The 17,638-nt window shown below is 37.6% G+C and overlaps 2 protein-coding genes across 3 annotated transcripts; one reads left to right on the top strand and one right to left on the bottom strand.

Annotated features, from left to right (window-relative positions):
• Positions 1-1,438: 1,438 nt before the first annotated feature.
• GET1 (guided entry of tail-anchored proteins factor 1) lies at positions 1,439-7,323 on the bottom strand. Its single transcript, XM_014057014.2, has 5 exons — positions 7,003-7,323; positions 5,438-5,603; positions 3,505-3,572; positions 2,801-2,915; positions 1,439-1,673 (listed from the first exon to the last, which is right to left on the bottom strand). The coding sequence occupies exons 1-5, from the start codon at positions 7,123-7,125 to the stop codon at positions 1,600-1,602; spliced, it is 546 nt and encodes a 181-aa protein (XP_013912489.1). The 5' UTR covers positions 7,126-7,323; the 3' UTR covers positions 1,439-1,599.
• Positions 7,324-7,446: 123 nt separating this feature from the next.
• HMGN1 (high mobility group nucleosome binding domain 1) lies at positions 7,447-11,751 on the top strand. Of its 2 annotated transcripts, none has more exons than XM_014057016.2 (6): positions 7,447-7,805; positions 8,296-8,316; positions 8,426-8,455; positions 8,539-8,589; positions 9,294-9,417; positions 10,281-11,751. In XM_014057016.2, the coding sequence occupies exons 1-6, from the start codon at positions 7,791-7,793 to the stop codon at positions 10,292-10,294; spliced, it is 255 nt and encodes an 84-aa protein (XP_013912491.1). In that variant the 5' UTR covers positions 7,447-7,790; the 3' UTR covers positions 10,295-11,751. The 2 variants fall into 2 exon arrangements, with proteins under 2 accessions (XP_013912491.1, XP_013912490.1); XM_014057015.2 differs by having other exon boundaries at positions 7,583-7,805; positions 9,294-9,425.
• Positions 11,752-17,638: the final 5,887 nt, after the last annotated feature.

The raw sequence follows: 17,638 nt of genomic DNA, 5'->3' as shown, positions 1-17,638 counted from the left end.
GGCAACAGGGTGAAATAACAGCCTCATTTGCCAAACTTCCCAAGGATAGTCAAAAAGACACCCCTTCAACTGCCAATGAAGAAAATGGTCCCAACATACCTCCAGAAAAGAAAGGCTGTTTGGTCCAAACCACATCTTAAATAACAGTGGTCCAAAAGCTAATTTAAGCATTGAGGGTAATTGGGGGGGGGGGAGTGTTGTAGAGTAAAAAACCTATGATGAGGTTTGATACAGAAATGATGGCTTGCAGTGTGATGATTCCAGTCAAGCCCATAAACATGTTTTTCAGAAAATTGCCTTCTCGGGCAATCTTAATTGTTTTGCTTTTTCACCCCATACCCAGTATTTTTAATTATTGAAAAAATGTTCTAAAGCATGAATATAGATATTAGAACTAGTAGAAATTACATGCTAGATATTAGATAATATTAGAATGATGATAGTGGATAGTATTAGAACTAACATACTAGATATTAGTTTGTATAGTTATTATTAGCATCACAAAAACTATTTTGTGTACTTTTTCACATTCTTTAAATATAAATATTAAAGGATTTTTAAAAAAGATGTTTTCTGACTTATGCTATCAATTTCTCCCTCTAAATAAGATTTCCCTGAATCCTTAATTTATTTTTATTATCATTTGGCATATGCCGCATCTAAGAATTTGAACTGTAGAGATTAAATAAATTTTTCACAAAAGGAGATTGTAAAGGATTATTAAAAGAAATTAATGTTTCGATAATAATCTGGGTAAATGGACAAATTCAATGACTGTCTGGAATGCTATTAAAGCAATTATGATTGGCTATTTTATACAATATAATTGCACTTTTGCACAATACAAAAAAGATGTTGAGACTCTAAAAAGAGTGCAGAGAATAGTGACTAAGATGATTGGACCGCTGGTGGTAAAGCATATGATGAATGGTTGAGGGAACCAGGCATGTCTAGTATAGCAAAGAGAAGGACTAGAGGTGACATAATAGCAATTTCCCAATATTTGAGTTATCACAGAGAAGACATGGTTGACCTATTCTCCAAAGCACCTAAGGGAAGGACAAGAAGTAACAAATGGAAAATTACTAAAGAGAGATCCAGCTTACAACTAAGGAGAAACTATGAGTGCTCCATCACTGAAGGTTTTCAAAAAGAGCTTGGACAACCATTTGGCCTGAGAGGTTATAGGATTTCCTGGAGGGAGTTGGACTAGAAGACCTCCAATGTTCCTCCCAACCCTGTTCTCCTATGATTCTATGATTATTTTGAAGTACTCGATTTCCTGAAATGCTTATGACTATTTTTCTTTTGCATCTGTACAAGAAATAACAGATGAGAATAGAAATAAAAATATAACATCGAGCACAGTAATAGTTCATATTCAGCATATATTCTACACATCTAAAAATGAAGGGAAATAACTATATAACAAAAGTCATTGTAGATTGTATTTCAATTATTGAATATTTGTTTTTTTTATTTTTTAAAAGCTGCACCCTTTTAGTCTTTCATGTTCTTGGGCTTTATCTCCTACCATAGCAGAATACTGATATAAAGACAGGGAGGTCTAAATTGCTGAAAGTGAAATTTGTTTCTTTCTTAACTGAATGGGTGTAGCATAATGGCAACAACTTTGTTGCAAACAACCAACCAACATGTAATTCCAACACCACCTAAAAAAGATAAAAAGGTATGTTGTAAATACCAAGAATCAGTAGTTCAGGCATATGTATTAAAAATATTTGCATAGCAAAAATGAATAAATACTTAAATCTGCCCTTGAGAGTTTAGGGGAAAAAAAGTAATTATTGATTTAGGTGATAAGTAATATGTAAAATCTGGAGATTTTATGTACATTGGCCATAGCCCAAAATTAACTGCTTTACTGTAATTTTCATTAGAATAGGAATTGCTCAACATACTGCTTTTAGCATATTTTTCATTTTAAAAGAATATATAACTGGTCCCCAATGAGAACTATTCAAATGCATTAAAGGAATAAACCAAATATACAGTAATATGATTAATAGGTGAAATACATTCCTAATCTTAAATATTTAGCCACAATTATGGCTCTTTAATACAGTTTTCACTTAAATATATGACCCATGGTAAAGGTTCCCCCACACATGCATGCTAGTTGCTTCCAGCTCTAGGGGCAGTGCTCATCTCCGTTTGTAAGCCAAAGAGCCAACGCTGTCCAAAGACTTCTCCATGGTCATGTGGCCTGCATGATTAAACACAGAGGGTGCACGGAGGGCTGTTACCTTCCCACCAAAGTGGTCCCTGTTTTTCTACTTGCATTTTTTACATGCTTTCGAACTGCTAGGTTGGCAGAAGCTGGGACAAATAACAGGAGCTCACCCTGTTACACAGCATTAGGGATTCGAACTGTTGAACTGCCGACCTTCTAATCTACAAGCTCAGCGTCTTAGCCACTGAGCAACAGCCTCCCTTGCTTTGGTATGAAACTGGTAGCTCTATCTTATAGGCATACTGTTAGACACAAACAACTCTTAGAATTGAAACACTGATTTATTTAGCCCCATATTATTTACAATAACAGGCAGATAGTCATTAGATTTGGAACATTTTCAGCTCTGAAAAATTAATCATGAAAAATTTGTTAACGTGTGCTTCTGTTTATTAAATATACATCTATAGAATACAGATACAGGTATATAGATTATGGGTCAAAGTTTCTGAAGAAAACCCACATAGAGTTATGCATTTAAAATAAAAAAAAAGAAATAAGTATTAGATTCATACAAAAGAGCAGGAAGTATTTTACATGGCTTACCTGCCACTCCTGTTGGAAAAGCTACTATACGTTCCAAAGGGGCTAGCCATTTTCTTGGAAGCACAGTAACTGGTTCAGAGTAATATTTCCAAATTAATGATATCATTAAGGCACCCTGAAATTTAAAAAAAATATTCAGATATAAGTGAAAGGTACAAACAAAGTCATTACATTTTTACTACACTAACTATAGTATATATTTCTGAAACTTACTGTGATATAACTACTATATTGTGAAAATTACACTTGCATGAATCCAGGGTGCTCTACTTCATATAATATTTTTATTTTAAAAAACATCAGAAACACTATTACTTTTTGCCTCTCTTTTGATTTGGCTCTGCAGTTTAAGGAAAGGGACTGAGGCATTCTTTCCCAGCTATATCAGAGTGCACATCACTGAACGCAACATTATATGATTAATTGCTCAAAAGAAAGGTAGGAAAAAGGAAAAATCATATGACTTAATTCACAAAACTTGTCTGATTGTAAATTGCAATTATTCAGACAAATGAATGGCTCTTGTATGAAACAGTAACATTCATATACAAAGCTAACACTAACAAAGAGACAAACATGGAAAGAAGTTCTAATCTTACTTTCTATGCGGTTATTTTTATTACTAATTAATTCTTTTAAGCTACTTTATAGATAATTTATTTTTACAACATGTATCTTAGTCTACATAATTCAAATTTACTTACTTGCAAAATGTAGAACACAATATTTATTACCCACTTTATTTTGGCTAGTTGAGCAGTTCGTGTTTTCACTGTTAATAGAAAACAATAATGTGTGATTTATATAAACAAGTTAATAGTTTTATGGCAATTTTATTTCATCCCTGTTTACTTGATTTTACTTATTTATATCTAATTTATTTCACTTTCCTTTTTTCAATAGAATACTGCATGTATGTGTATATATAGACACGCAGATGTGTGTCTATAGGTAATCCTTGACTTAAAACCATTTGTTTAGTGACTGTTCGAACTTACAGCAGCACTGAAAATAGTGATTTATGACCATTTTTCACATTTGTGACTATTGTAGCAGAAGTGACTCATTTATGACAGTTGCAGTGTCCTGGGGTCATGTGGTGACCTTTAGCAACGTTCTGACAACCAAAGTCAATGGGGAAACCAGATTCACTTAGCAACCATGTTACTAACTTAACAGCAGCAGTGATTCACTTAGCACTTGTGCCAAGAAAGGTCATAAAATGGGGCAAAACGCACTTACCAACTATCTTGCTTACCAACATAAATTTTAGGATGAATGGTGGCTGTAAGTCAAGGACTACCTATATACATACATTTGTGTGTGTGTGTGTGTATGTATACATGTGTGTGTATGTGTATATATGTATGTATGTATGTATGTATGTATATGTGTGTGTGTGTATATGCTGGTCTTGTATTCGGGTCTTTTCCCATGTAAAATTGAGATTGTCTTGGCAACGTTTCGGCGAGGTGTCAGTCGCCATCCTCAGGCTGGTGTTTTCGGCTTAAAGTGTGATCGGAGCTGCCGTCTTTCTATAAATCTTGGTAGGGGTGTGTGTGGAGTGCTGGCTAGTTTCCAGATGTCTTGTAGGCGAGAGGTATCATCACGTTTATTTATGTTGTGGGGGTGTTTCTCTATTTCGATAGCTTCCATAATTATTCTCTTGTTGAAGTGCTCAATTTTGGAGATTAACTTGGTTCCTTCAAAATTAATTTCATGTCCTGTAGCTTTAAGGTGCTGGAAAAGGGAAGTAGCTTTTTCTTTTTTTTCTTACTGCATTCAAGCCCCACTCACCACCCAGGCTGTTACAACACAAAACAACGTACACACAGCCAGCACCAATCAACCAATCATGATACAACCACACATCCAATCAATCCACTTACTGAAACAAAGCCAGCACTCCACACACCCCCACCAAGATTTATAGAAAGACAGCAGCTCCGACTATGCTTTAAGCCGAAAACACCAGCCTGAAGATGGCGAATGAGACCTCGCCGAAATATTGCCAAGACAATCTCAATCTTACACAGGAAAAGCCCCAAATACAAGTCTAGCATATACATACATATACATATACACACACATACATACACACACACACATACACACACACATATATATACACACTTATATACATACATACACATACATACACACATACACACACATTTGAATATTATTAAAACATTTTTCTAATAATTCAGCAACTCTAGAAATGTCATACCAAAATCAGATTTTTTTAAAAAACTATGCTGTTTTGATAACCTGTATTGAAGAATGTTACAAATGAAATAAATTGAATTTTGGAGTGAACATACACACAAAAACTTATAAAGAAAAAACCTTTCAACAATTCCAATTAATTAAATGAAAAATTGCATTATTTTTAAAGAATAAATCTACAGTTTATTTGAATTAAAAGTGCACATATAAGTTTTAATTTCTTTAAAAAGCTAAAGTGTTCACATAAGAATATAAAATGAGCCAGAATATTGCTTAATCCCCACAAAATGTATTTCAATATTGCCACATTTTATTTTATAGCTATGAAGTCATAAGATTAGCAACACTTTTGAAAAAAGCTGGCAACAATGAACTGACGTTATGCAAATATAGTTACCAAAACTGTACCATGTGTTTTAAGTTTATCAGTCATTTTATTAATTTTCCTTTCTAATCGAGCATATCTGGCAAATTCATCCATCATACTAATGGTAGAAAGTTCTTGCTTCATGCTCTGAATATCAGATCGCATTTCAGATTCCTGCTCAGCATCCTTTTGTAGCAATCTAGATATCTGATAAAGAGAAAAGGAAGTCTAAAAGTCTATTTAGTCTTATTTCATAATTATAAATGAGGATCTAACATAGGGTTATTACATAAAATAATCACAACATTCATAACAAATATTTTTCTGTTCTTTGTCTTCAATATTTGGAAAAAATGGTTATTTGCAGAATTAGAATTTCATCACACTTGAACTGTAAAACTCCTCTTCCAAGCTGAATCACCTCATCTGGTGAAATCTGGAAGCGAAAGCTTGCTACGGGACCACATTCTACCTATTACATTTTTGGAGACCTGTTTACATGGTTTTTTAGGAAAGCACTCCAGAACAACAGAAAACATACTATCCCAAATGTTGGTACATCAGATGGCTTGTTGTTGCTTTTCTAACAGTTTTAATCCTATTTTGTAAAATATTTTATAAGCCGCTTGGAGCTTTTGGAAATAAAATTGCCTACAATTTTGAAATGACAATAAATAAAAATTACAGAAAGGCAGAATCCAATAAAATATTAGAAAGACAACTTTCTAACACTAAGAGAAATTCACATGTGGTTCTAATTAGGAATCCTGATTCCGTTTTGCAATTATTTTTTTGTCAAATGCAGAAAAGTTAGACAAGCTATCTTTGAGGAGTGCCTTAATTTTATTCTTACATAAGGAGGGCCTCCATAGCAAATCTAGTTTCTTCTATCTACTATAGGTATACATTTAAAAACTTCAAATGATTATTCAGTTTTGACACCACAATCCAATGGATATTTCCTTTTGAATCTATATACTAAAACGGAGTGTATCTTTTAACTGGGCAAAGCAGTGCATCATAGGGCAACCATATTTGAGCCAAAATATCTCAAATGGGCTAACTGACATAACATGGAACCATGATTCCTGTGGAACTGAAATCTGGAAAATGTTATAAAGCATTTAATGACACAAAATGATCATAAACCATTTTATGAATAAATACAAAGTGTCACACAGCATTTCCATTTTTAACTGTATTATACAGCTCAACACGTTATTTTCAAGATACATCTTGGAATGTGTCCCAGAATTCTAAAGAACTTTTCCAGTGAAAGCAGTACATTAGAAGCTCTGTCACTATTGAAGGCATTCAGAAATCTGGCAAGAAAACATCTCTGAAAGAACATGTGTTGGGACTATAACTTGCTGTATCCATGCAAGCTAGCAAATCTTGGACTTGCAGAAGAATACTAGATTGGGAAGTGTTGCTACACTAAATATAAGGAGAACATAAAAATGGGATAGGAGGCGACCTTAGAATGTTTCCTCTCCTGCATCTCTCTCCCATCCCCAGGGGACAATTCAATAGTTTCTCTTCTACTGAGAAATAAAAGGTCAAAGATGCGGTTGCCATGGAAACCCGATGGGCCGTTGACACTTACAATGGAAGAACAGGAAGGTAGAAGGATTTTGAGGAGGTTGCATAAGAACACGGAGCTCAGGACGAGAAGCCATGCGCCACCCTCCGTCGTCAAATGTTTCGCCTCAATACGTAGTTCAGTCATGTCTTGGGTTAGAGATGTGCAAAGAAAAAGGAGAAAGAGAAACGCTGTTCTCAGGATAAATAATTACGCGAGCTGACAAACACTTGAGGCGGGCGCCCACTTATCAAAAATGCGCAGGCGCGCATCTTTGCGGAGCGACGGTGCCTCACAGAAGCCGTTCAACAATACTGCGCAGATGCGGCGGCCATCTGTCACACTTCCACTGTGACGTGTGGGAAGTGGGCGGGGCCCCATGGTTAGATCCGCCTAGAAGGCATCCGTGTCTCCGAGGTAGACCAAATTCAAAGGGACAAATCTGGGCTTGCAGATGGGGCCGAGTGTTGAGGTGTATTAGCTGTCCTACAAGTCAGGCGGCCAATGGGAAGGAGCGCGCTCAGTCAAGAGAGGGCGGCGCTAAGGAGAGCGCGCGCACTCCCCCCCTTTCCTTTCAATCCGGCTGGATCTTGTTGCAGTGCCGCTGGCGCTGCTGGGATGTAGGGGAGGGGGGGGGGAATCAGCAGGCAAGAGACAGTTTGTGCGCAGCAGTGAGAATCCGACTCCCGTAGGCTGGAGTAAGAACTAGCAGTCGTCACCGCTCCGGTTGTAAGAACAAGCACCCGCACGGCCTGACGCTAAGGGCAAAAAAATATAAAGCACAAGAAAAGGCGAGGGCAGCTTACTCAGCCATGCCGAAGAGAAAGGTTGGCGACAGGCGCGCGCGCACACTAACGTGCGTCAAGGACGCAAAATCTCTTTCTCGTCGTTGCCTTATCTTGCCGTTTCTTTATGATTGAGAAATTTTATTTAAAAAAATAAGACCGGGAGGGCGTTCTCTTTTATAATTGGAATAGTTTTCTGTGGCGACTTCGGCGTGAGGCCCAGTATTTCGGTGCTCACCGAGGGAGCCAAGAGGGGGTGAGGGACGTGGCGATTATTACTGGCTGCGTGTGGGCCTCCCTTCGAAGTAATTCGGAGGTCTGATAGCATTCCGAGAGCTTCGAGCGCATTCCCGACTCTTAAATTTTGCGCGGCCTTTGGCGCAACTCGGCCTCAGCCTAAAGATCCCGATACGGCGGTGGGAAAGGGGGCGTGTGCGCCGTGAGGTCACAGCTCCTGGTATGGTTTCAGCCCGTTATGCGCATGCGATGTCACCTCCCGCGCGGTTTTTAATACTATTAACTTTCGTTACAGGTGAATCCTGCTGAAGAAGAGGTAAGTGTCTGTTGCGTAGCTGGAATAATAAAAAAACGGAGGGAAAAAGATTATATAGGTAGTACTGAGCGGGCTATTAACTTCAGGATTTTGTCCTCTTTTGAAACAGCCGAAGAGGCGATCCGCACGATTATCGGCTGTGAGTAGAAATTTCGGTTGATTTACTACTGTAATTTGTAGAAAGAGGGAGGCATAATAAATAAGTACTTGTGTTCCTTTCAGAAACCTGCCATTGCAAAAGTCGAGACAAAACCAAAAAAGCCCACTTCAAAGGTAAGGATTTATTTTTTATAGGAAGTCTATTAGATTACTTAAACTCTGCTTTGGAAGCTGGCTGTTGATTTTAAAATATGCACTTTAACTACCGTAGTCTCTCTATTATAATTTACCATCTGATGACTTAGTTTTGTAAAACTTTATAAATTGCAAACCTATTTTCAACGGAAATTTAACACTGTAGTATACAGGTTGTCCTTGACTTACAACCATTTGTTTAGTAATTGTTACAATGGAACTGAAAAAAGTGGCATGACACATATTCACAGTTATAATAGTAACCCCATGGTGACATAATCAAAATTCGGCTGCTTGGCAACTGGAATGTATGTTTGTCTGCACTGTCCTAGGGTAACATGATCATCATTTGTAACCTTCCCAGAAGACTTCTGACAAGCAAAATCAATGGGGGAAGCCAGATTTGCTTAATGACCCCATGATTCACAACATCTAGAGTGATTCACTTAATGACTAGCAAAAAAAATGTAATTGGCAACACTTACTAACAACTCCCCTACTTAGCAGTTGAAATTTAGAGCTCAATTCTTACTGTGAATCAGGACTACTTTTTTGTAAGTTACTTATAAGAATAGCTTTATTTGGGTAATTTATTGTATACTTTGCCCAGTGGTTTAGAAATAAAGTTACCAATCAATGGTTGACAATTGCTTTTATGAATTATCTATTCTGAATTACTATAGGTTAAATCTGAGGAAAAGAGAGCTTCAACAAAAGGGAAAAAAGGACTGAAAGAGAAACAAACTGAAGATAATAACAAAAAAGAAATAAAGGATAGCTTGCCTGCAGAAAATGGAGAAACAAAAAGTGAGGAGGTAATTCTATCAAACCTTCATAGATATCTGGAGTTTCTTTTAAGTTAATTTGTTTCGAAAGGTAGATTTCATTTCACCTCAGTAAAGAATTGTATGTAGATGCTTCCTACCATACCCTTGCAGCTTGTTTGGATTTATGTGAGGACACTTAAAAAAATTATGGGGTGAAAGAAAGAGCAGAAAGAAAAAGAGAACAGAGTTCAAGGGTTGAAAATGCACTGGAGTTCAACTTTTATTCTGGATTCAAAAAGTGGAGTCTTGTTCTCAGGTTTGGTAAACTAGTCCTCCATTTGCTGTTTCCTTTCCATAAAATAATGGAAAAAATAGATTTGACTTAATGTCCACTATAAATATTCCTATTTAAGAACACAGAGAACAAAACAGTTTTCAGCCTGAATATTCAGAGCATATAAATTAATTCATCAAATTTCAACCATGTATCCTTTTTATGTTTGAGTGTAATGAAGTAAAGTTCTCTAGCTTAATTATTCAGTAATTGCTAGGTTTCCTCAATAAAAATAGAATTGCAGAAAATGCAGATGTGATATAACTCTCACTGTAGCTCTTAGTTATGGAAGAGTATTGTATACCTTAAATCTTCTAAATTCAGAATGCATGCTCATTGTTTAGTTCATTGTGTTTCATACTTTATTCCAAATATTTTCCTCTTGTGGATTGAACATGTTAATGTATAATGGCTACACTGAAGCAGAAATTTTAAACTGATTGAAATGAATTAATACATCTTGGATCCTGACATAAAAGTTTTTTTGGCCTATATATCAAATTTGATATGTTTTTAAGTTTGAACTTGGAAATAAATTATTACTACTACTAAGTTTTCTCTTTTTTTAGGACCCAGTATCTGATACACCAGGAGAAAAAGAAGAAAAATCTGAGTAACAGTCTTTAATCAGTGGTTCTCTCACCGCTGCCTTGTACAATCCAGAGGAATATTTTTATCAACTATTTTTAAATGCAAGTTTTTTTAGTGATTTTAGCAAATACATTTTTAAAATAGGATCTTTCCCCATATCCCTTTTAATGTAATTGACTGTATATGCCTTGTTTTAATGAAATTATAATCATGTACTGGTTATATGTTCTCTGTACAACCAGTAATTAAATGGAATGTTAGATGAAGGAATATTTTCAATTTTTTACTACTTTACAGTGCAATCTTCTGGATGTCCATTTAGAGGCACTTAATTCAGTAAACATACATAGGATTGTAGGTTTAACATTCCAGAAGCCCAGGGTGGGCAAATTACAATATATCTTCTATGTAGGACTTTTATTTTAATGAATACAGGATTGCTTCTTTAAATTTCTAGCTCTTAATTGAAAACAATGCTTAAATATATGCTAGTAGGAAATAAGTTGCTTATTCCTTCTGTAGATTGAAAGATAGTTCAAGAAACTTATTAAGAGAAGCTTTACCTCAAGGAAAGTAAGTGGGGGGAATTCACAGCTCTCATCTTTGATTCCTTGATGGTTGATCTCACTTTCTAGTTAATCTATGACAGAGTTATTTTTTTGTAGTACAGCTGTAGTTTATTTTTTCAAGTTTTCTAATACATTGTGAAAGATTTGGGATCTGGGTGTGTAGTGTGTGTGCTATATAAATTTTCTGTTTAACGATACGACTTGACATGGCAGTATTTGAGACACTGGTACCATATTTTTCAGAGTACAAGATGCATCTTTCCGCCGCTGCCCCAAAAAAAGTGGGTGAAAATTTAGGTGTGTCTTATAGACCGAATAGGGATGAATACCAGTCCCCAAAAGTACTCTGCAGTGCTTCACACGGCCCATTTTTGGGCTCCCAAGCCCTCTGCACATTGTGTTTTTGCCCTCCCATCCCCCATAAGCACTCTGCAGGCCAAAAATGGGCACGCTTTGGTGCAAACGCGCCACGTGGAGCATTGCAGAGTGCTTTTGGGCGCTGAGGGCGAAAACTCAACACACACAGGCTAACAACTATTTTTTTCTTGTTTTCCTCCTGTAAATTTAGGTGTGTCATAGTTCGAAAAATATAGTACTTTTTGAATTTGAATGGGTTATAAAAGAAATTGCGATAACATGGAATTTACATTGAATTATTGAAAGAAAAAATGATATGAATACTTTATGTGATTCATCCTATGATCTAATAAAATATTTACAATTTTACAGTTTCAACTTGATTCTAAATCAACTTTTATGTAATAGTTTACGAAATTAAATTATGTCTTGTTTTAATTCCAATAATTGGAGAGTTATATAGTAATTGTTTTTCCCAAAGTCTGTAAATTGCTACCATTAAAGTTTATTTCTGTTAATACGAGATCACAAATGTTTGCTTTTACTACTTTTAGTAGTCTTTATAGTGAATTATATGGATGATTTTGACATCTGCAATTAGTAAGAGGAGTGGTAGTGAAAACTCTGTTCTCATTTATAGGAATAGAGTCACCAGAAAAGCTTTAACTTCTAGGATAGGGGTGTCAAACACATGTCACAGCGGCGTGACATATCAGGACCTTTCCTTCGCTAAACAGGGCGTGGCCAGCATGTTATGTATCTGGTACGCGGGCTAGAAGTTTGACAGCCCTGTTCTAGGAAAAAAACCAGGGCAAAGATCTCATCCTCTGCCCTTTTATTTTTAATGCATTTATTTGTATGCTGTCTTTATTTACAAATAACTCAAGGTGGTGAACATATCCAACATACATTCCTCCTCCTGTTTTCTGTTTCCCCATAACAACCCTGTGAGATGGGTTGGCTTGGGGTGACTGGCCCAAAGTCACCCAACTGGCTTTAATGCCTAAGGCAGGACCCACTAGGCCAAATTTATGAAATACATTTGTTACTTTTCAATTTAATATATTGATTTTGTTGATAAAAATTAAAATATAAAAGAAGTGAAGGCATATATTCCCTGATAATATTTGCTAATGTTCATTCTGGGTTGATTGGTGGGGAGAGATTGTTTTCCAATCAATCAGGTGAGGTACTGCAGGACTTTATTCTGTCTTTGTTTTCAACATCCACATGAAACCACTGGGCAAGTCATCTGCTGGTTTGGTATCAGTATTTTGATGATACCCAATTAAGGTACTGTTGGAAGAAATGTCAATCTGGGTTCAGTTCCAAGTGGAAAGAAAGACACTGGAAACATGGAGACTACTTGGAAAATGGTTTTAATGGTGAACAGGACCACATGGTTTGAAGTCCCGGGCAGTCGAGCACATGGGTGAAAGACATTTTTATACCCACTCTTGGGCTTTGAATTTTAGCTTCCTGTTCCCGTAGCAAGCTATTGACTGCTGTAGGGGTCATAGCTAACCTTGTAGGTTTTCTGAGTCAAGCTTGGTTGAACTGTGCTGGGTGATGTAATGAAGGTGCTTTGGGCAATTCCTATTATGGCTGAGGGCTAATCCTACCTTTGTTGGAGCTTGGGTGAGGGTATTTGCTTATGAATAGACCTAGCCAACTCTATCTCTTAAGTACTGACATCTGTGGGCTATTGAGGGTGGGGGCTATTAAGAGTGAGTCTGCTTCCTGCCAAAAAATGTTTCTCCATTTCTCATCCAGGGAAATAATCTGCCTTCGTAATATTTCCTAGAATATTTAATTCATCCAGGACAGGGATGGGTGCTAACTTCCTACAGTACCGTTTAAGAATGCAGGCAGTTCTGATCAATATTTCCAGGTATCAAGGAAGTCGTTTAGGTATTGTTCCAAGGGCTCCAATCACGATTGGTACAACAATGGATTTATTTTTCCACAAATGTTCAATCTGCTGATATGTTATGAACAAGATGTCTTATCTGTTTGGATGTAAAAGTTCCATAAAAACGTAATCCACTCATTTTCCCAATCCTCAACTTGATGGTCCCAGTACTTTTTATTGTATTCAAATTCCAATGTCTGGCAAAATTTCCAATAATTCTGGCAAATCGGTCATAATACTACTTATAGCCAGTCTGTGAAATTTTGATACAGCAATTGATCAAGTGGTTAATTGTTTTATTCTTTTTACTAGAAAAGTGATAATTGCTGTTGTTTGTAAGAGGTTTAATTTTTGCCTTCATGCAATTAGTTGGCAAAAACTATTCTTGAGCCACTAAAATAAAGCCTTTAATTTCTTTAACCCTATTGATCTTAACCAACTCTATGTGGGTTTTTTATCGGCTTTTCTTCTAAATCCTTCAAATGTTGACCATGCATTGTTTTGTTCTTTCAATTAACTAGTTAACAGCTTTCATTGAGAGTTTTTTTTATTATTGCTCCTTCCAAATCAAATATATCCTCATTAACATGGTGAACTTGATGGAACATGAGGAAGATCACACAGTAAACTGAACTGTGATATTAAGGAAAACACAACCTATTACTGTATATGTAATATTCTTTATTTGATGGTTTAAAAAGGTATCAAAATAGCTTTTAGAGAATATAATAGGTCATAAAGTAGTTTTTTAATATGGTTCAGGTTTATTTTGTTTAATGTATGCTGCTTGCTTATACTGTAAGCTGGCTCCTAGTATCTTAGATGTTTTAGCAAGCTGTTAATCTTGGCCTTTGCTAGAATTAAATATATATTCATATTCTTGTCACTAATAGATGGAGATTTTCCTATTTTTGCATTTGAGGTTTCCCTCAGTCCTGTCCTATCTATACTTCCCATATCCCTCTCTTCCAGGTTACCTTTCATCTGGAATATAAAATGGGAGGAAGTACCTTGCATCACTGTGCTTTGAATGATGATCTAATGGCAGTCATTGTAAGATTGTTTTGCAATAGCAGCAGTGGTAGTAAGAAAAATAAGATTTTTAATCCTGGTGCCTAAATGCACTTGGTAAAAGAACTTCTCATAGTTTTGTCAGTGTTACTAGAATACAGAGGGCATAAAAAAGTGTACACATTTAAAATATCAAATCTCCCAGATTAATATAATTATATGAAAAGGTGGGGAAGTGAAAAATCTGCTTGTTTAATACAAATTAGTTTTTTAGCTAAAAATAAAATAAATTTTACTTGATTAAATATGTAATACTGTATATACTCGAGTATAAGCCTAGTTTTTCAGCCCACTTTTTGGGCTGAAAAAAGCCGCCTCGGCTTATACTCGAGTCAGTGAAAAATTTGCCCGGAATGGAGGAGAAAAAGGGGCGGGGCCATGCCGCTGGGTGACACTCGTGAATGGCCCAGTGCCCCTGTGAGTTTCCCCTCCCTCTGTGTCAGTTTGCCGCGCAGCGCGCACCGCACCATCCCCCCTCCTCACGTTCTAATGTAATGCAGGGCTGTCTTACGATTCCCCTTCCTCCCCCTCCTGCCGCTCTGCAACGATGTCCCACCTCCTCCTTGTTATGGCAAGCAGCCACATAGCGATGTCCCACCTCCTCTGGTACAGTGATCCAATGATAGGAATCACTGTGCCGTGTGTCATAGGAGGCGGGACATCGCTCCCGCGGCTGCACGGGACATCATCATCACAGCGGGACATCAGCATCATGAGGTGAGTGAAGTATTTCATTGAATACACCGCTAGTTTACTGTTTTTCTTTGAAATAAATATTCAAAAACATTGGTATCTATTTTTATTTTTGAAATTTACCGGTAGCTGCTGCATTTCCCACCCTAGGCTTATACTCGAGTCAATAACTTTTCCAGTTTTTTGTGGTAAAATTAGGTGCCTCGGCTTATATTCGGGTCAGCCTATACTCGAGTATATACGGTATGTGACTAAGTATAGAACATAGAACTAGGTATTCTGAAAATTATACAGGTGAAACTCGAAAAATTAGAATATTGTGCAAAAGTTCATTTATTTCAGTAATGCAACTTAAAAGGTGAAACTAATGTATAAGATAGATTCATTACATGCAAAGCAAGATAGTTCAAGCTGTGATTTGTCATAATTGTGATGATTATGGCTTACAGCTCATGAAAACCCCAAATCCACCATCTCAGAAAATTAGAATATTACATGCAATTAATAAAACAAGGATTGTACATAGAACAATATCGGACCTCTGAAAAGTATAAGCATGCATATGTACTCAGTACTTGGTTTGAGCCCCTTTTGCAGCAATTACTGCCTCAATGTGGCGTGGCGTGTGGAAGCTATCAGCCTGTGGCACTGCTGAAGTGTTATGGAAAACCAGGATGCTTCAATAGCGGCCTTGAGCTCTTCTGCATTGTTCGTTCTCATGTCTCTCTTCTTTCTCTTGGCAATGCCCCATAGATTCTCTGGGGTTCAGGACAGGTGAGTTTGCTGGCCAATCAAGCACAGTAACCTCTTGGTCATTGAACCAGGTTTTGGTGCTTTTGGCAATGTAGGCTGGTGCCATGTCCTGCTGGAAAATGAAATCAGCAGGCTTCCGGTGGGGGAGGGGCTTGCTGGTAGGAGCTGGTCGTTACAGCTCCGGAATCCTGGTCGCGTTAAACTGTCGGATGAGCAATCCATCAGCCATCTGACAGCTTGTTTACCTTTTCTTCGGGCCAAGAAGATAAGGTGAGCTAATTGTGCTAGGCAACATGCCAACTAACTCTCAGATCGACTCTGGGAGGGGGGGAAGGCCAGCCGAGAGCAGAATTGTCTCCGTGCCAGGAATTCCTGCTGCGATTAGCAGCACAAAGCAAACCCCATCCTCAGAACAAAATTTGATTTACTGAATCCAAGACGAGCAGACCCTGTATATGTGAATTTTTAATTGTTTGTATTAATCCTTAGCTTCATTTTTACAAGAATTCCTTCTGATATCTTACTTGCTAAAGAAATATTCAAAATAGTGCCGAGCAGCTTCGTAATACTGTTCGAGCTTTGAATTTCTACGGAGTTTAAAACTTCAAAGGAAAGGAGTGATTTAATACTAAATTAAACAGTAACAGCTGCACAATCGACCAGCAGAGACTTATTAATTGGCTGAAGAAGATTAAAACTTGGAATGGCTTCTAAGCAAAACCCTATCCGAAAGGTCCCCCCCTCACAGCTTCAAAAAGTGCAGGCAGTTCGCCCGCCCCTGGCACACAACTACAGTCATTACTTCCTCCCCCAACAGGGGAGCCATTAACTAAAGAAATGTTTCAGAAGGAACTGGCCGAAGCATTTAAAAATCATGTAGTTATGATGGAAAAAAAATTTAAGGAGGAGATATCCGTTGCTCATAAAGAACAGTCTGATAAACTTGAGACCCGGGTTCAGAAGATCAGGGATGATATGTTGGGGGTTGTTAATTCGTTAACAGAATATGTCTCGGGAATTGAAGACAGATTAGATCTTAATGATGCCAAATTAACTTGGTATTGAAAATGGATGTGGTGCAACAAAAAGTCGGAGATGCTGAAAAAGAAATTATTATGTTACAGTATAGACAAATGGAACTTGCACTAAGAATAAGAGGTTTGCGTGAAAACAACTGTGGGAATAATTGCAGAGAACTGCTCCCACAGGATGTGCCATAGTGCACACGAAACAATGAAAGTGCATGAGATGTGGAAAACAGGATGAATGACTCATAAAAGTAACTGGCCATAGGCAACTCTGGCCGCCTAAGTGATAACATTGTATGCTAATGAATGTGCTAATAAAAGAGAGAGTCACAGAGTCAGTTCTGAGCTCTCATCCCGAGACATCTCGCTTGCATATCCCTCATGAGAGACAACCGCACATGGTGACCCCGACGTAATCCTGTGCCGACGGGTATGTCCCTGCTAACCCTCTGCTTACCGCCTGGAATAGGCTCGGTGCACCCGACGACGTCGCTGGCGACTGACTCTAATTCGTAAGTATGGGGGGTGGAATGTCTGCAACTCAGAATGTTCATGTTGAAGAGCTTAGGCAATTAGGCAGGAAGAAATATTTAAGCACCCAAGACCGAAAAACTACCAAGCCTCTCTCTAAATCAGAGGCTGTCAAACTGCTTGCTTACGTTTGGGCTAACTGTCCATCTTATCCGGAACATGGCTCCTTAAAAGCTGACACATGGACGAAAATTGGCGCAGTCCTCCACCAAGTTCCGAGGGCTCCTCCGGATGTTCTTTGTCTGTGGAAAATAGCCTATACATTGATTCAGACACATGCTGAATCCCCTCTTCAGCTGTTGTTGGATCCACCTCCTTATCAAACAACGTCTGTTATGTTAACAACTCCTGATCCAGACATACGGGTTTGCCAAGCCACGGCTCCTGAGGGTCTTTCCCAACCCGCGTGCTGTCAGACTACT

Source organism: Thamnophis sirtalis, unplaced genomic scaffold (genome assembly GCF_051295495.1).
Source record: "Thamnophis sirtalis isolate CommonGarterSnake01/CBP01778 unplaced genomic scaffold, rThaSir2_p1.2 scaffold_8, whole genome shotgun sequence".
In the NCBI taxonomy this organism is placed as follows: Eukaryota; Metazoa; Chordata; class Lepidosauria; order Squamata; family Natricidae; genus Thamnophis; species Thamnophis sirtalis.
The sequence above is the reverse complement of the archived record's forward strand: the minus strand, read 5'-3'. Positions and strand labels throughout refer to the sequence as shown.